Source organism: Mesitornis unicolor, unplaced genomic scaffold, assembly GCF_000695765.1.
Source record: "Mesitornis unicolor isolate BGI_N332 unplaced genomic scaffold, ASM69576v1 scaffold19515, whole genome shotgun sequence".
Taxonomy (NCBI): domain Eukaryota; kingdom Metazoa; phylum Chordata; class Aves; order Mesitornithiformes; family Mesitornithidae; genus Mesitornis; species Mesitornis unicolor.
In genome coordinates, this window is record NW_010187727.1 from 57,990 (window position 1) to 70,119 (window position 12,130).

At 42.1% G+C, this 12,130-nt stretch overlaps 1 protein-coding gene across 1 annotated transcript in view; it reads right to left on the reverse strand.

The window, feature by feature from the left end:
• Positions 1-5,579: 5,579 nt before the first annotated feature.
• The window catches only part of PRPH2 (peripherin 2 (retinal degeneration, slow)), an 11,033-nt gene continuing 4,482 nt past the window's right edge, over positions 5,580-12,130 (reverse strand). The window contains exon 3 of the mRNA XM_010185560.1: positions 5,580-6,503. Within this exon, the coding sequence (XP_010183862.1) occupies positions 6,267-6,503 (237 nt within the window). The 3' untranslated portion in view covers positions 5,580-6,266. The remainder of the gene's footprint in view (positions 6,504-12,130) is intronic.

Genomic DNA, 12,130 nt, shown 5'->3' on the forward strand with positions numbered 1-12,130 from the left:
TTGTGGTATCATGTTTTGTCTCAGTATCCTGCTGCTTCTGCCACCTTTCCTCCTCTCCTGGCATGCAAACATTAGATGCTCAAACCTTATATTTTTATGCCTTGGTGGAGAGTTTTGCCAAACACTCTGCTCTTGGAGAAAAAAGAAGAGGCAGAGCAGGAGGAGTTTCTGCAGTGCGCCAGGTGTGCGAGCTAAGAAATGACAAGTACTGATCTTTGTCTCCATGACAGCAATGATTAAATGCCATTTTTTCATCAGTCTGTGAATATGTATTTTCACAGTCACTTCCCAGACAGCAGGAGCTCAGAGATGGTAAATTTTCTGGCCTGTTTCCTGGAAGGAAAGCCAAACAGGCTGGTCAGCCCCGAGCAGGGGTACAGCTGAGCTCAGATTAGTGATGGCAGTCAAGCAGCCCGCTGCAGGATGTTTTAGTGACTTAAAAAACTGAGGCGTTGATTTGAAATCAGCCATGTATTTGAGGAATAATGTGTGGTACATATTTCTGCACTTGTAGTACTCTAAACATGGAGGATGCTAAAGTGTGTTAATAAATCCGAGAAAAGGTTATGTAAAAATAGCGAAGACAAGGAGATTGGCAATATGTTCACTGGTGTAATTCACTGGTGTCCCCTAACCAGAGATGTCTGCAAAAAGGGGTAACATTTGCTCCCCAGAGAGACAGCTCCAAGGTGGCTGTGTTTTCTTGCAATGGTTATATCAGTCTTTAGAAATGAATGCAATTCTTACGCTTAAAGAAGAAAAAATCTGCAGTAATTGTTGGGCATCTGTTTAATGCTGTTGACCTAGTCAGGCATCTCATCTGTGTATTTTAAGTCTTTCCATGTCAATCTTTAGTAATTCACAAAATGCTGCAGTAGCTGAAAGCTCAAAAGGTTGCAGGAACTCTGAAACAGAGTACTTTGCGTTGCATTTTATTTTTCTGTACACTCAATGTAGGCTTTAAGCTCCCCTCTACTATCAGCTTAAACAGGATAGAGGTGAAAATAAAAAATTTTGAGTGTTTTTTGATTTAATGGTGAGAGATGCTAAGTGATAGCAACATATGTGGCACTTAGAGCATGCAGAAGCACACAGTGTTCAGCTGGGGGTAGCTGCTGTTAGTATCAACATATGTAAGACATTTCAATCAAATACTTCAGTGTGGGTAGCACTTCAGATGGTTGGGCAGATGTGAAATAAAGGTTATGCAGGTGTTGAAAGTTGTCACGTCCATCTAAGACAGCAAACTCCAGAACAAACATGGTTGCTTCATTGCACTAGAGCATAACTCATACTCGGAGTGGAAAGACCTGCTCTGGGCCTGGCCAGTGAGGTGTGTGCCGTTTCCCAGGGCTGTAGTGGAAGAAGGATGGGTTTGTTTTGTGCTTTTGGAGCTTCAGGATCCACTTGTAAGTCTTCATCAGTGGCAGAAACCAAGTTGGGAAATATTTAAGGAGGGTATGTGGCACTGGGAATGAGTACTTGCATGAGTACAGCAGCATGCCTGGTTGAGCAAAGGGAGGGGACAAAGTCATTTTGTCCCACTGGAGCTGGGGATATGCTGTGACAGTAATTATTTGAAATCTAGATATACCAAAAAACTTTTTTACAGTAAGAGTGACAGAGCACTGGAACAGGCTGCCCAGAGTCTCCTTCTCTGGAGACATTCAAAACCCGCCTGGACGCGTTCCTGTGTGACCTAGTCCAGGTAACCTGATCCTGCTCTGGCAGGGGGTGGATGATCTTTTGAGATCCCTTCCAACTCCTAATATTCTGTGTTGCTGTGATTCATTGTGAGTCCCCTCCTGAATAAAATGCTTCCTGAAATGAATTGAATCCTTTTTTAACATTACCTAATCTCAAGAATAATCCAAAGTACTTTGATTTTTTTTTAAAAAACCTTAGACATGTAGAGAATAAATGTAAATTTTAGGACCTAATTATACTTAAAATTTTGGGATGAAAACAAGAAATGTTGTCATAATTTACTTAAAATATACCTACAGCAACATTACAGAATCCATGTTACTTCTTGATTATTTTATATAATTAGTGAAAGATTACTTTAAATTAACTTGTGAATTCACCTTGTCCTTTTGTGTATTTTCCACCTGTGGTTTTTTCATCATTAATGTTAGTCTTATTTGTGTCATTTACATGTGTGTAAATGGGAAACCTCACACCCATTTGAAAAAGAATTTGTGTAAGGCAGAGCTGTGCTACCCTCTGAACAGGTCATTTGGGAAGGCAGAAAACAATTCTTTAAAGGAAAAATTTACTTCAGATTTCATTGGGGTAGCTGCATTCCTGTTACCAGAAATAAATTTGCCTAAGCCTTCATCTCCCCGCAGGGGGCTGTTATCACATGGCACCATTCTTTTTTTCTGGCCTTATCTCTTAATTAACTTACCTCTAATAATGCTCTTTATTTATTTTTTTTAATAAGCATTTGTGATCCATCCTCATTTTATGTTGATTATGGCAAGAGCAATGTTTGCTTTTTTACCAGACAAGCAAGTTGTGTTAAAGTAAGTAATAGTTTTGCTGGGATCCCCTTTTCTTTACATCAGCCTTGAAAATCTTCCCTGCCCATTAGCGGGAAGTGTGCGTTGCCCATGAGCCCAATATAGCATTGCCAAGCTCTTTGATAAGCTGCACACATGCATTGGGCTGGTATTACAAAATGTCCAAGCTCATGTAACGCACGGAGGCTAATCTTATCAATTGTATTAAGGCTACTTAGGAATTAATAGCTTTAAGGAAGCTGTTTATATTTCCTCCTTTAAAGCACGTTAGTGAATGTTCTGTGTCCCTTCAAATAAATGTCACCAGTAAAATATTGCACTTCTTGTAACTTCTTTTAAAAAATAAATGATATTTTTTAGTAAGTTTGCATTTCAAGGCCTTGTGTTTGCTCTCAGATCTGGGGACTCGGTTTTAAGCCGGTAATCCCTATGGACGTACCTAAAAAGTAGTGGCCTGGTTTGTATGAATTAAGCTCACATCCTTCTGAAGTTTATTAGTTTGAAAATCAGGGCATGGCTCTGGGAGATGTTGGATTGCTGCAGGCAGATTTGGCTACATGAGCTTTTGACTTAAATTTAAAATAACAGCAGTGCTTTCTTCTGAATGTCTGCTGCAAGTTAGATTTAAATGGAGGGGGAAAATAACTTATAAACCCAATTTAGCTGATTGTCAAAGATCCTGAGGATGCCATTGGTTTCACTTGTTGAGCATGTCCAGAAGTTAAGGTCTGTGAAGATGTTTTAATTCCTGTATGCTACAAGAGGATACTAGTAAACTGATCCAGCAAATTCTGATTCTAGTAAGAGACAAGTAATGTAAGGGGTCTGTTTTCTCATTTGCCTCTCTAAGCTCAGGATGTGCAGAGGAAGGCTTGCTTTCTCTCAGAGCAATATATAGAGAGTGGTAAGAGCTTCCCACATATAGGAACACATAAAATGGGTCCAAAAAAATGAATTCAGAAGCAAAAAGTCAGCAGTAATGCAAATTAAAGAAATCTGTATTAAATTGTATATATTTAAACATTTTCTTTAAAGAAGTCTTTACTTGCAATATAATTTTTAATACCTAAATTTACATTTGCAGGTAGCAGATATATCTTTATCTAGAATAGCATTTGCGACGTCACGAGAAAGTATATTTAAGATTGGACGAATTATATATTACATGTAATATTTTACAAAGCAGTCATATTACAATCTTGTAGTAACCATAAGATGTTACAAAGATTCTCATTAACCAGGAGGCTTTATTTTAGACAGCATTAGCATATACTTGTTCTTACTTGTACAAAACCCTGATTCCAGTACTATTCCTCATCAACCTGCCTAATACCGTGAGACCCTGGCTTTGGGAACTGGCTTCTCCAATGTGGCATCAAATGAATAATTTAACAATTTATGTCGCTCTAGCAATAGTCTGAGAAAAAAAAGAAATAGAGCCTACAAATACATGGAGAGTCTCATCTAAAGCAATGGCCTAAGCCAGATTACTAGAGCAGCAATAAATCTAGATCTCTTTGAAAAATCAGATGTCTAGTCAAGTAACCGGGATAGATCACAGCACAATGAAGCCTCACAAGAAAAACCTGTAATTAATCCTTGCAATGCATCTCCTATCCATATATGACTCCTCTGAAAAGCTCTTCTCTGATATATGTGGCCACATCATGCACCATCCACAATCCTGTTCTCCTCTAAGGGACCAGCTGAGGGGAGCAGCCGGCTGGAGCGGTGCTTTACTGAGAAGGATGGCGTTGGTCTGGTTTGCACCGTTCTGCCCTGCAGAGTGTCCCTCAGCAAAGCAGTAGACGATAGGCTGTGGTGAATAGCAAGTTGGCTTTTACATTAGTTGCCCTTGTTCTAATCAGTTTTACGCACAAAAGAACAGAGTTAACATTTTAATTCCTTATTGTAACTAAATTCATTATTGTAACTACAGTTAAAAGCTTTGACCAGCTTTGAAAAACTGAAAGGATGCCACAAATACCTGTCAAAATCAAACTTTGCCTGCAGATGGCCTGAAACAGCCTGGCCACCAAGATGAAGACTATGATTTGATGTACGGGCATGTCCCTCCCTGTCCCGCTGGGAACTGGTCTGTCCATCCTCGAAGGAGTTGGAACAAAAGCCAGAGGAGCTGAGTGCTGCTGGGGCAAGTGCACAGGTGATGAGGAGTGAAAGCTGAGGGGCTGTGCAATGACCAGGGAGCTGCAAGCACGGCTTCGTTTGAAGACAGGCCACCAGCCAGGTGGAAGAGTCCTGCTGAGGAAAAGCTTTCCCAGGTACTTTGCAGAGAAGTACAGGTTTTGCACAGCCAAGATGAAAATAAATGTGGTGTCTGGCTGGTAGCTGAAGGACTGAGATGTCTGTAATTGTTTGTGCAGGGGGTTGGGGTTTGCATTCTTGGGTTTCCTTCCCTTGAGCTGAATTTATCTGGCAGCCGCAGAAAACCTCAGGCTGATGCTGTGATCACGGGAGGCCACACACCACAGTGAAGTCTTTCTGTTTCTTATTTTAACTTTGTGCATGAGAACAGGGTCCTCCAGCTGTGACTGTACGGTTGGAGTGACACAGCATATTCAAAATGTGCCTTCACTTTGCCTTAAAGGATATAATGAAGGGTACCCTTCTCTATCACTGATAGAGAAAAATAAAACTTGCAAAATTTGTACACTGGGGTCTGATTTAAACTTACTTTTCCCTGGCCTCAAAGTTTGAGGCTTGCTATACTTGTGGATGAATGGTGTCCATCTGCTAGGACCCTGGAAAACATTTGAACTGTTAGTTCTAAGTAGCCTTTTTGCTTTGGGGTTTTTTTTTGGTGTTTGGTTTGTTGTTTTTTTGTTCTTGTTTTATAAATAGTTGGGCTTGAATATTCTGGAGCAAACTATGAGATTACATACTTCTTAAAATGTCCAGAATAACTGGCACATGCTTATAGCATTGATTCCACCCACTACAAGAAGGATCTTCTAAGCTTCTGCTTGTTTAAATACAAGGCAAAGCATATGCCTACTACACGCTCATTCAGGTTATACAGGCTGAAAAACCTGAAACAAAACCCATAAATCTTACCATAACGTTGTTTTCATTATACTTGTGCTGTTTCATTAAATTACAAATTTTGCTTAATACTTAAGTTCTCAGCATAAGTTTACATTTTGTTCTATGTACACCTTAAGAATACAGCAGAAAATACCATTGCTTAGCACATTAACAAAAATCACATTATAGGTCTGTCAAAATACCTGTATACTAAGTTATATACAATTCTGGAAATCCTTCTTCCTTTGACTTAATCCCCAGGAAACCAATCTGCTTGTCTTTAAAAGTTGAAGTACATAAAGTATGGTGATAAAACAACTTGAGCAAAAATTATTAACTTTTCAAATTCCACTTTTAATTTCAAAACAAGATGGAATGGATCACTGTGTGATGCCAGCAATTTTTAAAAATTTTTTCTTTTTTTTTTTAACTAACTGTCCCTGATAAGGGAACACATGAATATTGCAAGTCCTACTGGGGTCATTTTCCCCCCAGAAGTTATGAATATGCTGTACTCACATTGTGGATAAATGTATTATCCCAAGGTGCACTATGTTGTTTACTCCCATATACAAAAAAACCACATGTGTAGAAATGTGTATTCTGATGGTTGATACATAGCTTTTAAAATGTAGATATTCACAAATCACAGTTTTTTGATTCCTCTCTGATAGAAAGTCCACATCAATTAGAAGCTCAACTGACCGTTGTGATGGCTGGAGTCTTCCCACCTTCCTCTCCTTCGGCCCCTTCAGCCCCTGCTTCCACCTGGTTGAACTTACCAATCTTTTTCAAATTCTCCAGTGCGGACTTGAAAGTGTCCTTCAGGCTGTTCTCCAGGATCCAGCCTTCGCTTTCACATTCAGGGTCTTCAGGATTTGTGATGCTTTCCAGAGAAGTGTGCAGAAGACGCAAGCCAACCATCACGGCTATCTGCGCCATGAAGAAAAGACAGTGTCAGGCAAACCTTTACACCCTTGTCTGCATATTCTGATAGAGTGAACAAAATGCACCAAACAGGTACAGGTTATGGGCTGCGGGAATCCTCCAAATGAGAGGAGATCCTGAGGAGCCTTCCCCTTTGGATGGCCAGCATGGGTGAGGGGGAGCTGGCAGGGGGAAGATATCTCTTCATGAGTAGGAAAGGAGAAGGTGGAGGTCTGAAATTGGTGAGTGCCAAGGGAAGTGTGACAGCTGATAAGCAATGCTTATCAAAGCTGATGCATCAATTTACGAAGCACATACATGCCGGCTGCTGTGGAACAGTAGCTTTGTGTGGCCGTGAGCATAGGGAGGGCGTTCCACCAGCCCCATCACAGGGTAGGCGCCTCCTGAGAGATTTCAGCGAAACCTCTGCTCTTGTGCACTAGCTGTACGTATAGCTGTTATATGTATATAGTACATGTATAGCTGTTTGTATGTGTAACTAACTGTTCTGCCACCATCCACTCAATTTTAACTCTAAATATTTTAATCACATTGACCTTAATATGTGTAGCAGTATATTTATCTGATCAAGGACATATTCATGAATCAGCATCTGCACAGAACAGAAGCAGCCCTAGGGTTTGAGTCATTGAGTTGTCTACTGCAAATTCTGGTTTTGTATTTATACATAGGCATGCGCAAATAAGGAAACCAAGGCAGAAGGTGATCTGTATCTCTCACTGGTTCCATCTCAAACAGATTTCTATTTCTGACAAAATATTTAACATTTCCAGCAGCCCTGACTGAGACTTTTTCTACTGTACTGTGCTGGTGTAACACCCCTGACACTGGCAACACCCCAAACCTGCCACGAAGGAGAATGTTCTTAGCCAATCTCCTGCCTTCTGACACCATTCAGAACAACCTGACTTCCAGGGTTGTGATGCTTATGAAGAAAAGTGATTGATCTGTGAAACAGAGAAACGAAGAAAAGGCAGAGCCCAGAAGAGCCAGGTGGTAAGGATAGGGAAGAAAAAGACTAAATTAGACTTTAGTGTTCTTGGTAAACCTAAGATGGAGACCACTTACTGTTACTAGCGACCTCATAGGATTTGTTCTGCAAGGGAAGGATGATGCCTCTGTTATACTACCCAAATTCCCGAGGAAGTGGTTACCTCTGGTCTTCCTAAACCCTAACGGTTATGAGGTCGGCATCCCTGTGTGTTGCTTACCTGGTGGCACAGCTGAAGCCCAGGAGAGCTGTCCTGGACCTGCAAGGTGCTGCTCTCTGTTGAGGCTTTTGAACTAGAGACAGAGGAAGCCTGCAAACTGTCATGAAGGATGACAGCACTGGGTGACTGGGCAGATTTGAAGTTGGGATTCAGCCATATAGTATGGCCAATTGCAAAATTCACATCTGGCTTTAGGACTGATGGGACTGATCAAGCCTGGGCTTCTGTGGACCATTCATTAGTCTATCTACCCTGGTCATCCTGTTTGTGTATCATCAGCATCTCCAAGCTCTTGGAAGACTAAAGTGTAACCATTGTTTACCCTCAAAATTTTCAGATGTTGATGTTTCTCTGCCTTCACTCAAGATCAGAAAGGGTCAAACAAAAAAGCTTCGTCAAGTACTTCCATATCCAAAGGCAAGTTTTCATTCTGTTCAACAGAGGAATGCATGACTTGCAACACCTTGGTCCTCAAAGAAGGTTCTAATGGTCTTGAATCTGGAAATAGTCTCATTTATTGTGGATTTACCCAGTACCATGCTAACGTAAATCAGCTGAAACACTATTCTATTAAGGTCACAAGAAGTGATGAATCACATCACAGTGGTCTTGGGATTTGAAGCATTTGACATCTTCCTTTCAATTTGAGCCCCAGTTTCACTGCTCTCAATCATGGGACTAAAATCTTTCCTATTAGTGGCTGTTGCAAGTAAAGATTAATAAGGTGGATGCAAAGGATGGCCTCCATGCCACTCTCTACTTTTGCTACCTCACTGTACGTTAACAGGAGGTTTTTTATGACTGACTTACGAAGTCTTGCTATTTGACAGCAAAATTAGCTGTACTTACAAGCTTCCTGGATGGCTCTAAGCCACTAAATATAGTCATGCTTTAAAAGAAGGAAGCAGCTGACCTGCCCTCAGATGAGACACTGTGACATTTTCTCTTAGTTTAAGATTTCATTTTCTTAAAAATCTTGCTTAGAAAGATTCTGGGTCCCTGGGGTTGAGATTTCCTTAAAGCAGTGCAAAACATTTGGGCTTTCGTCACCTCCTCCACCCTAAGCTTGGTCTTCTCTGCTGGATGAGAAGAGTCCAGGAAGCTGGAGCCAACTACCTGGTAAATTAGTCTATCTTCTGTAGCATAGAGCCTTGGATCACCAGTTTTGCTGAAGTAATTTATGTAATGGGAACCTCATGAAGTCCAACAAGAAAAAGTGCGAAGTCCTGCACCAAGGAAGGAACAACCCCATGCACCAGTTTGAGAGCAGCTTGGCAGAAATAGAGTCTGCGGGTCCTGGTGGGTGCCGAGTTGAACAGGAGCCAGCAATGTGCCCTTGTGGCAAAGGTGTCCAATGGCATCCTGGGCTGGATTAGGCCAGGTATTGCCAGCAGGTCAAGATTGGGGATCCTCTACGCAGCACTGGCGAGGCCACAGCTGAAATGCTGTGTCCAGCGCTGGGCTCCTCAGTACAAGAGAGGTGTGGGCATACTGGAAAGAGTCTGGCAAAGGAGGACTGAGATGATGGACAGGAGCATCTCTCCTATGAGGAGAGGCTGAGAGAGCTGGGGACATTCAGCCTGGAGAAGGCTCAGGGTGATCTCATCAATGTCTACAAATACCTGAAGGGAGAGTGCAAAGAAGATGGATTCAGGTTTTTTTCAGCCTGAAACTCAGGACCTTCTGTCTCAACGTCAGGAAATGCTTTTTCACTGTGAGGGTGACTGAGCCCTGGCACAGGTTGCCCAGAGAAGTGTTGGAGTCTCCCTTGTTGGAGATATTCAAAAGCCATCTGGACATGGTCCTGGACAACCAGCTCCAGCTGGTCCTCCTTGAGCAGAAAGTTGTGGACAAGATGACCTCCAGAGTCCTTTCCAACCTCAACCAGCCTGTGACTCTGAGTTGTAGACCTGTGCTCAATCACAATCCAGCAGAGAAGACCTGGGAACCAGGTTCCCAAAGCCAGCTCAGTCTCGCTGAGTGATGATTTCCCCTGGCCAGTGGACAAACTGTCATGAAAACTCTTGTCATCTTACAGAAAGTCTGAAGTGGCAGGAAGAACAAGGCCCTAGTGTTTCTCCAGGGCATCCCCATGCATCACAGCATGCTCAGCCCATAGATCTGTGCCAGCAGAACAGACTCTGTCCTTCTGGAGGGTCCCTGCTGCCTGTGTGCTGGTTTTGAAGATTATCGGGAGTTCACTCCTAATGTTAAATGCATCAGAGAGTTAACTCTCCAACACTCAAATGTGCAGTGCACCTCCTGTTCCTGTCTCATTGTTCCCCTGGGTTCCCACCTCCTGGAGCTCAGTGCTGGACTCCCTCTGTGGCACCACACATGAGATAAATCCCAAAGTTTTGGCCATTGCAGTAGCTGTGACCTATTGAAAACCACATGTTTACTCAGGTGAAGGAGCTGGAGCATCTCAGGAACTGGCTACTGCCCTCCCTTTCTTTTGAAATGCTTTATCCAGGGCACCCTTGAACCCCCTATTTCCTCTTCGCTGGCTGGGGCAGGTCAAGATGAGAGCCAGGCTTGCTCTGCTTGACCTTCTGCAGCAAAGCCCATCTGTTTGCCAGGATTTAGCCTGAGGCGGCTTAGCTAGAGCAGGGTGTGATCTTTTTTTGGCACCCTCATGACCGGTTGTCACTCATGGGAAGCCCCACAACCTTTGCTAGTAAAAGCAGCATGTGGATCATGATGTATTTCCAGAAAATATGACACGGTACATTTTTTTTCAAATAAAAGTTTTGATACTTCAAAATAGGTTCATTCTTCCTCACACCTAATATAGAAACGTTAAACTTTAATGGCTTTCAAAGGGAAAATGGAACGTGCAGAGCCAGCATGCTTACCTCCCTGCTGGGTTGCACCCTGGTCAGACCCACATCTTACCTCTGCTACACTCCTACCCAGCATAAAATTGTTTCCTACCCTGACTGCAATTTAAACAAAGTGGTTGTATTTCAAGGGAGACTAAATTAATGTCTGCTTCCTGCTTTGCTTCCTCCCTTCAAAGTTTGCCTTAAAAGCAGAGGGAGTTTGAGACCCCAAAATAGATCCTTTAGTGTGGAATATCAGGCAAGTCATAAATATTCAGGAGGCCCAATTAATATAACCCAAGATTGTTATGTTTCTTTAAAGCTTTGCCCTGAGAGTCTTCTGATTACCTGAGAAAAATCTCACCTTTTATTTTGAAAAAGATGAAGGAAAAAAGAGAAGATTGTATTTCTCATTACACCACAGATTGAAAATACTACCCAGGTGTACTCTGAAGAGCCAGAAATAAAACTCTGCATTTTTGCTGCTGCTATTAATGTTAATGTATCACTGTCATTAATCTTCTACAAGTCAACAGAGGTAAGTTACAGGTTCCTAGTCATGACTTTTCGCAGCTGGCATTAGTATTCCTGTGCGTTTTTCCCTCGAGTTTCTCAATTTCTGATTTTCATATACAGCTGAAATCTCCCTCTTTTCAAGAACTCTTCATCTGAATCCAGGCTAAAACATGACCTTCTCTTTCTTTTCTTCCCAGAATAACAGCTCTGCAAGGAGGTAGTACATTTCTCAGCCATCCGGAGTAGTTCTTTTTAAAATAACACAACATGAAATAACTTAATGATTTTTTTTTTTCAGTTCACAGATTATTTAGGTAGATGTTTATTTTCTAAAAAGCATCTTCATCCCTGGAAGGCTGTAGGTCAGCGCTTGTATCAAAATATAATGTAACTTTTGTTTAATTTGTGTTTTTCTATATTTTAAAAAATAATAATTCAATGTCATTCAGAGTAGCCATTTCAAGGGTTAGTAAGGGTCTGCTGTGCTCCGTGCTGCCCAGTGTCTCCCCATTGGCCATCCAGTCCTGCCCTCCCTCCACGTCCAGCACCTCACGCACCAGCCCTCGTGCCACTGCCAGCCCCCACTGCCTGCCCATTAGCAGTGGTTAAACACCCCAGCTGGAGAACTGGCCATCTCCCAGAGGCAGAAGGACATGTTTCCTCACATCTAATGAACAGTGCTTCGGCAGCAAAGCTGCCCCTTGAGTTATGGTGCCCACAGACATCTGCATTGGGCAGTATCGGCCCCTGTTTGCATACGCACATGGTTTCAGGAAGCCGAATAAAATAAAGTTAATCCATCTGTTTCATGTAAACCATTTCTTGTGACTGAAACCATTGGTGGAGCTTATGAAGGACTTTAAACCAAATGCTGTCCTGAAGCTGGACATTGTGCATGGCTCTAGATCTCATTTTAATCAGCACAGAAGCTCCTTAATTGCACTTGCTGACCCACAAATTACTGCCATCTCTTTCTGATGTGCTGCTTTGCATACTTTTCCTTCCCCTCCAATGGTGACACACATAAAGGTAATGCATCTGGACAGCTGAGCCCTCCCACGCT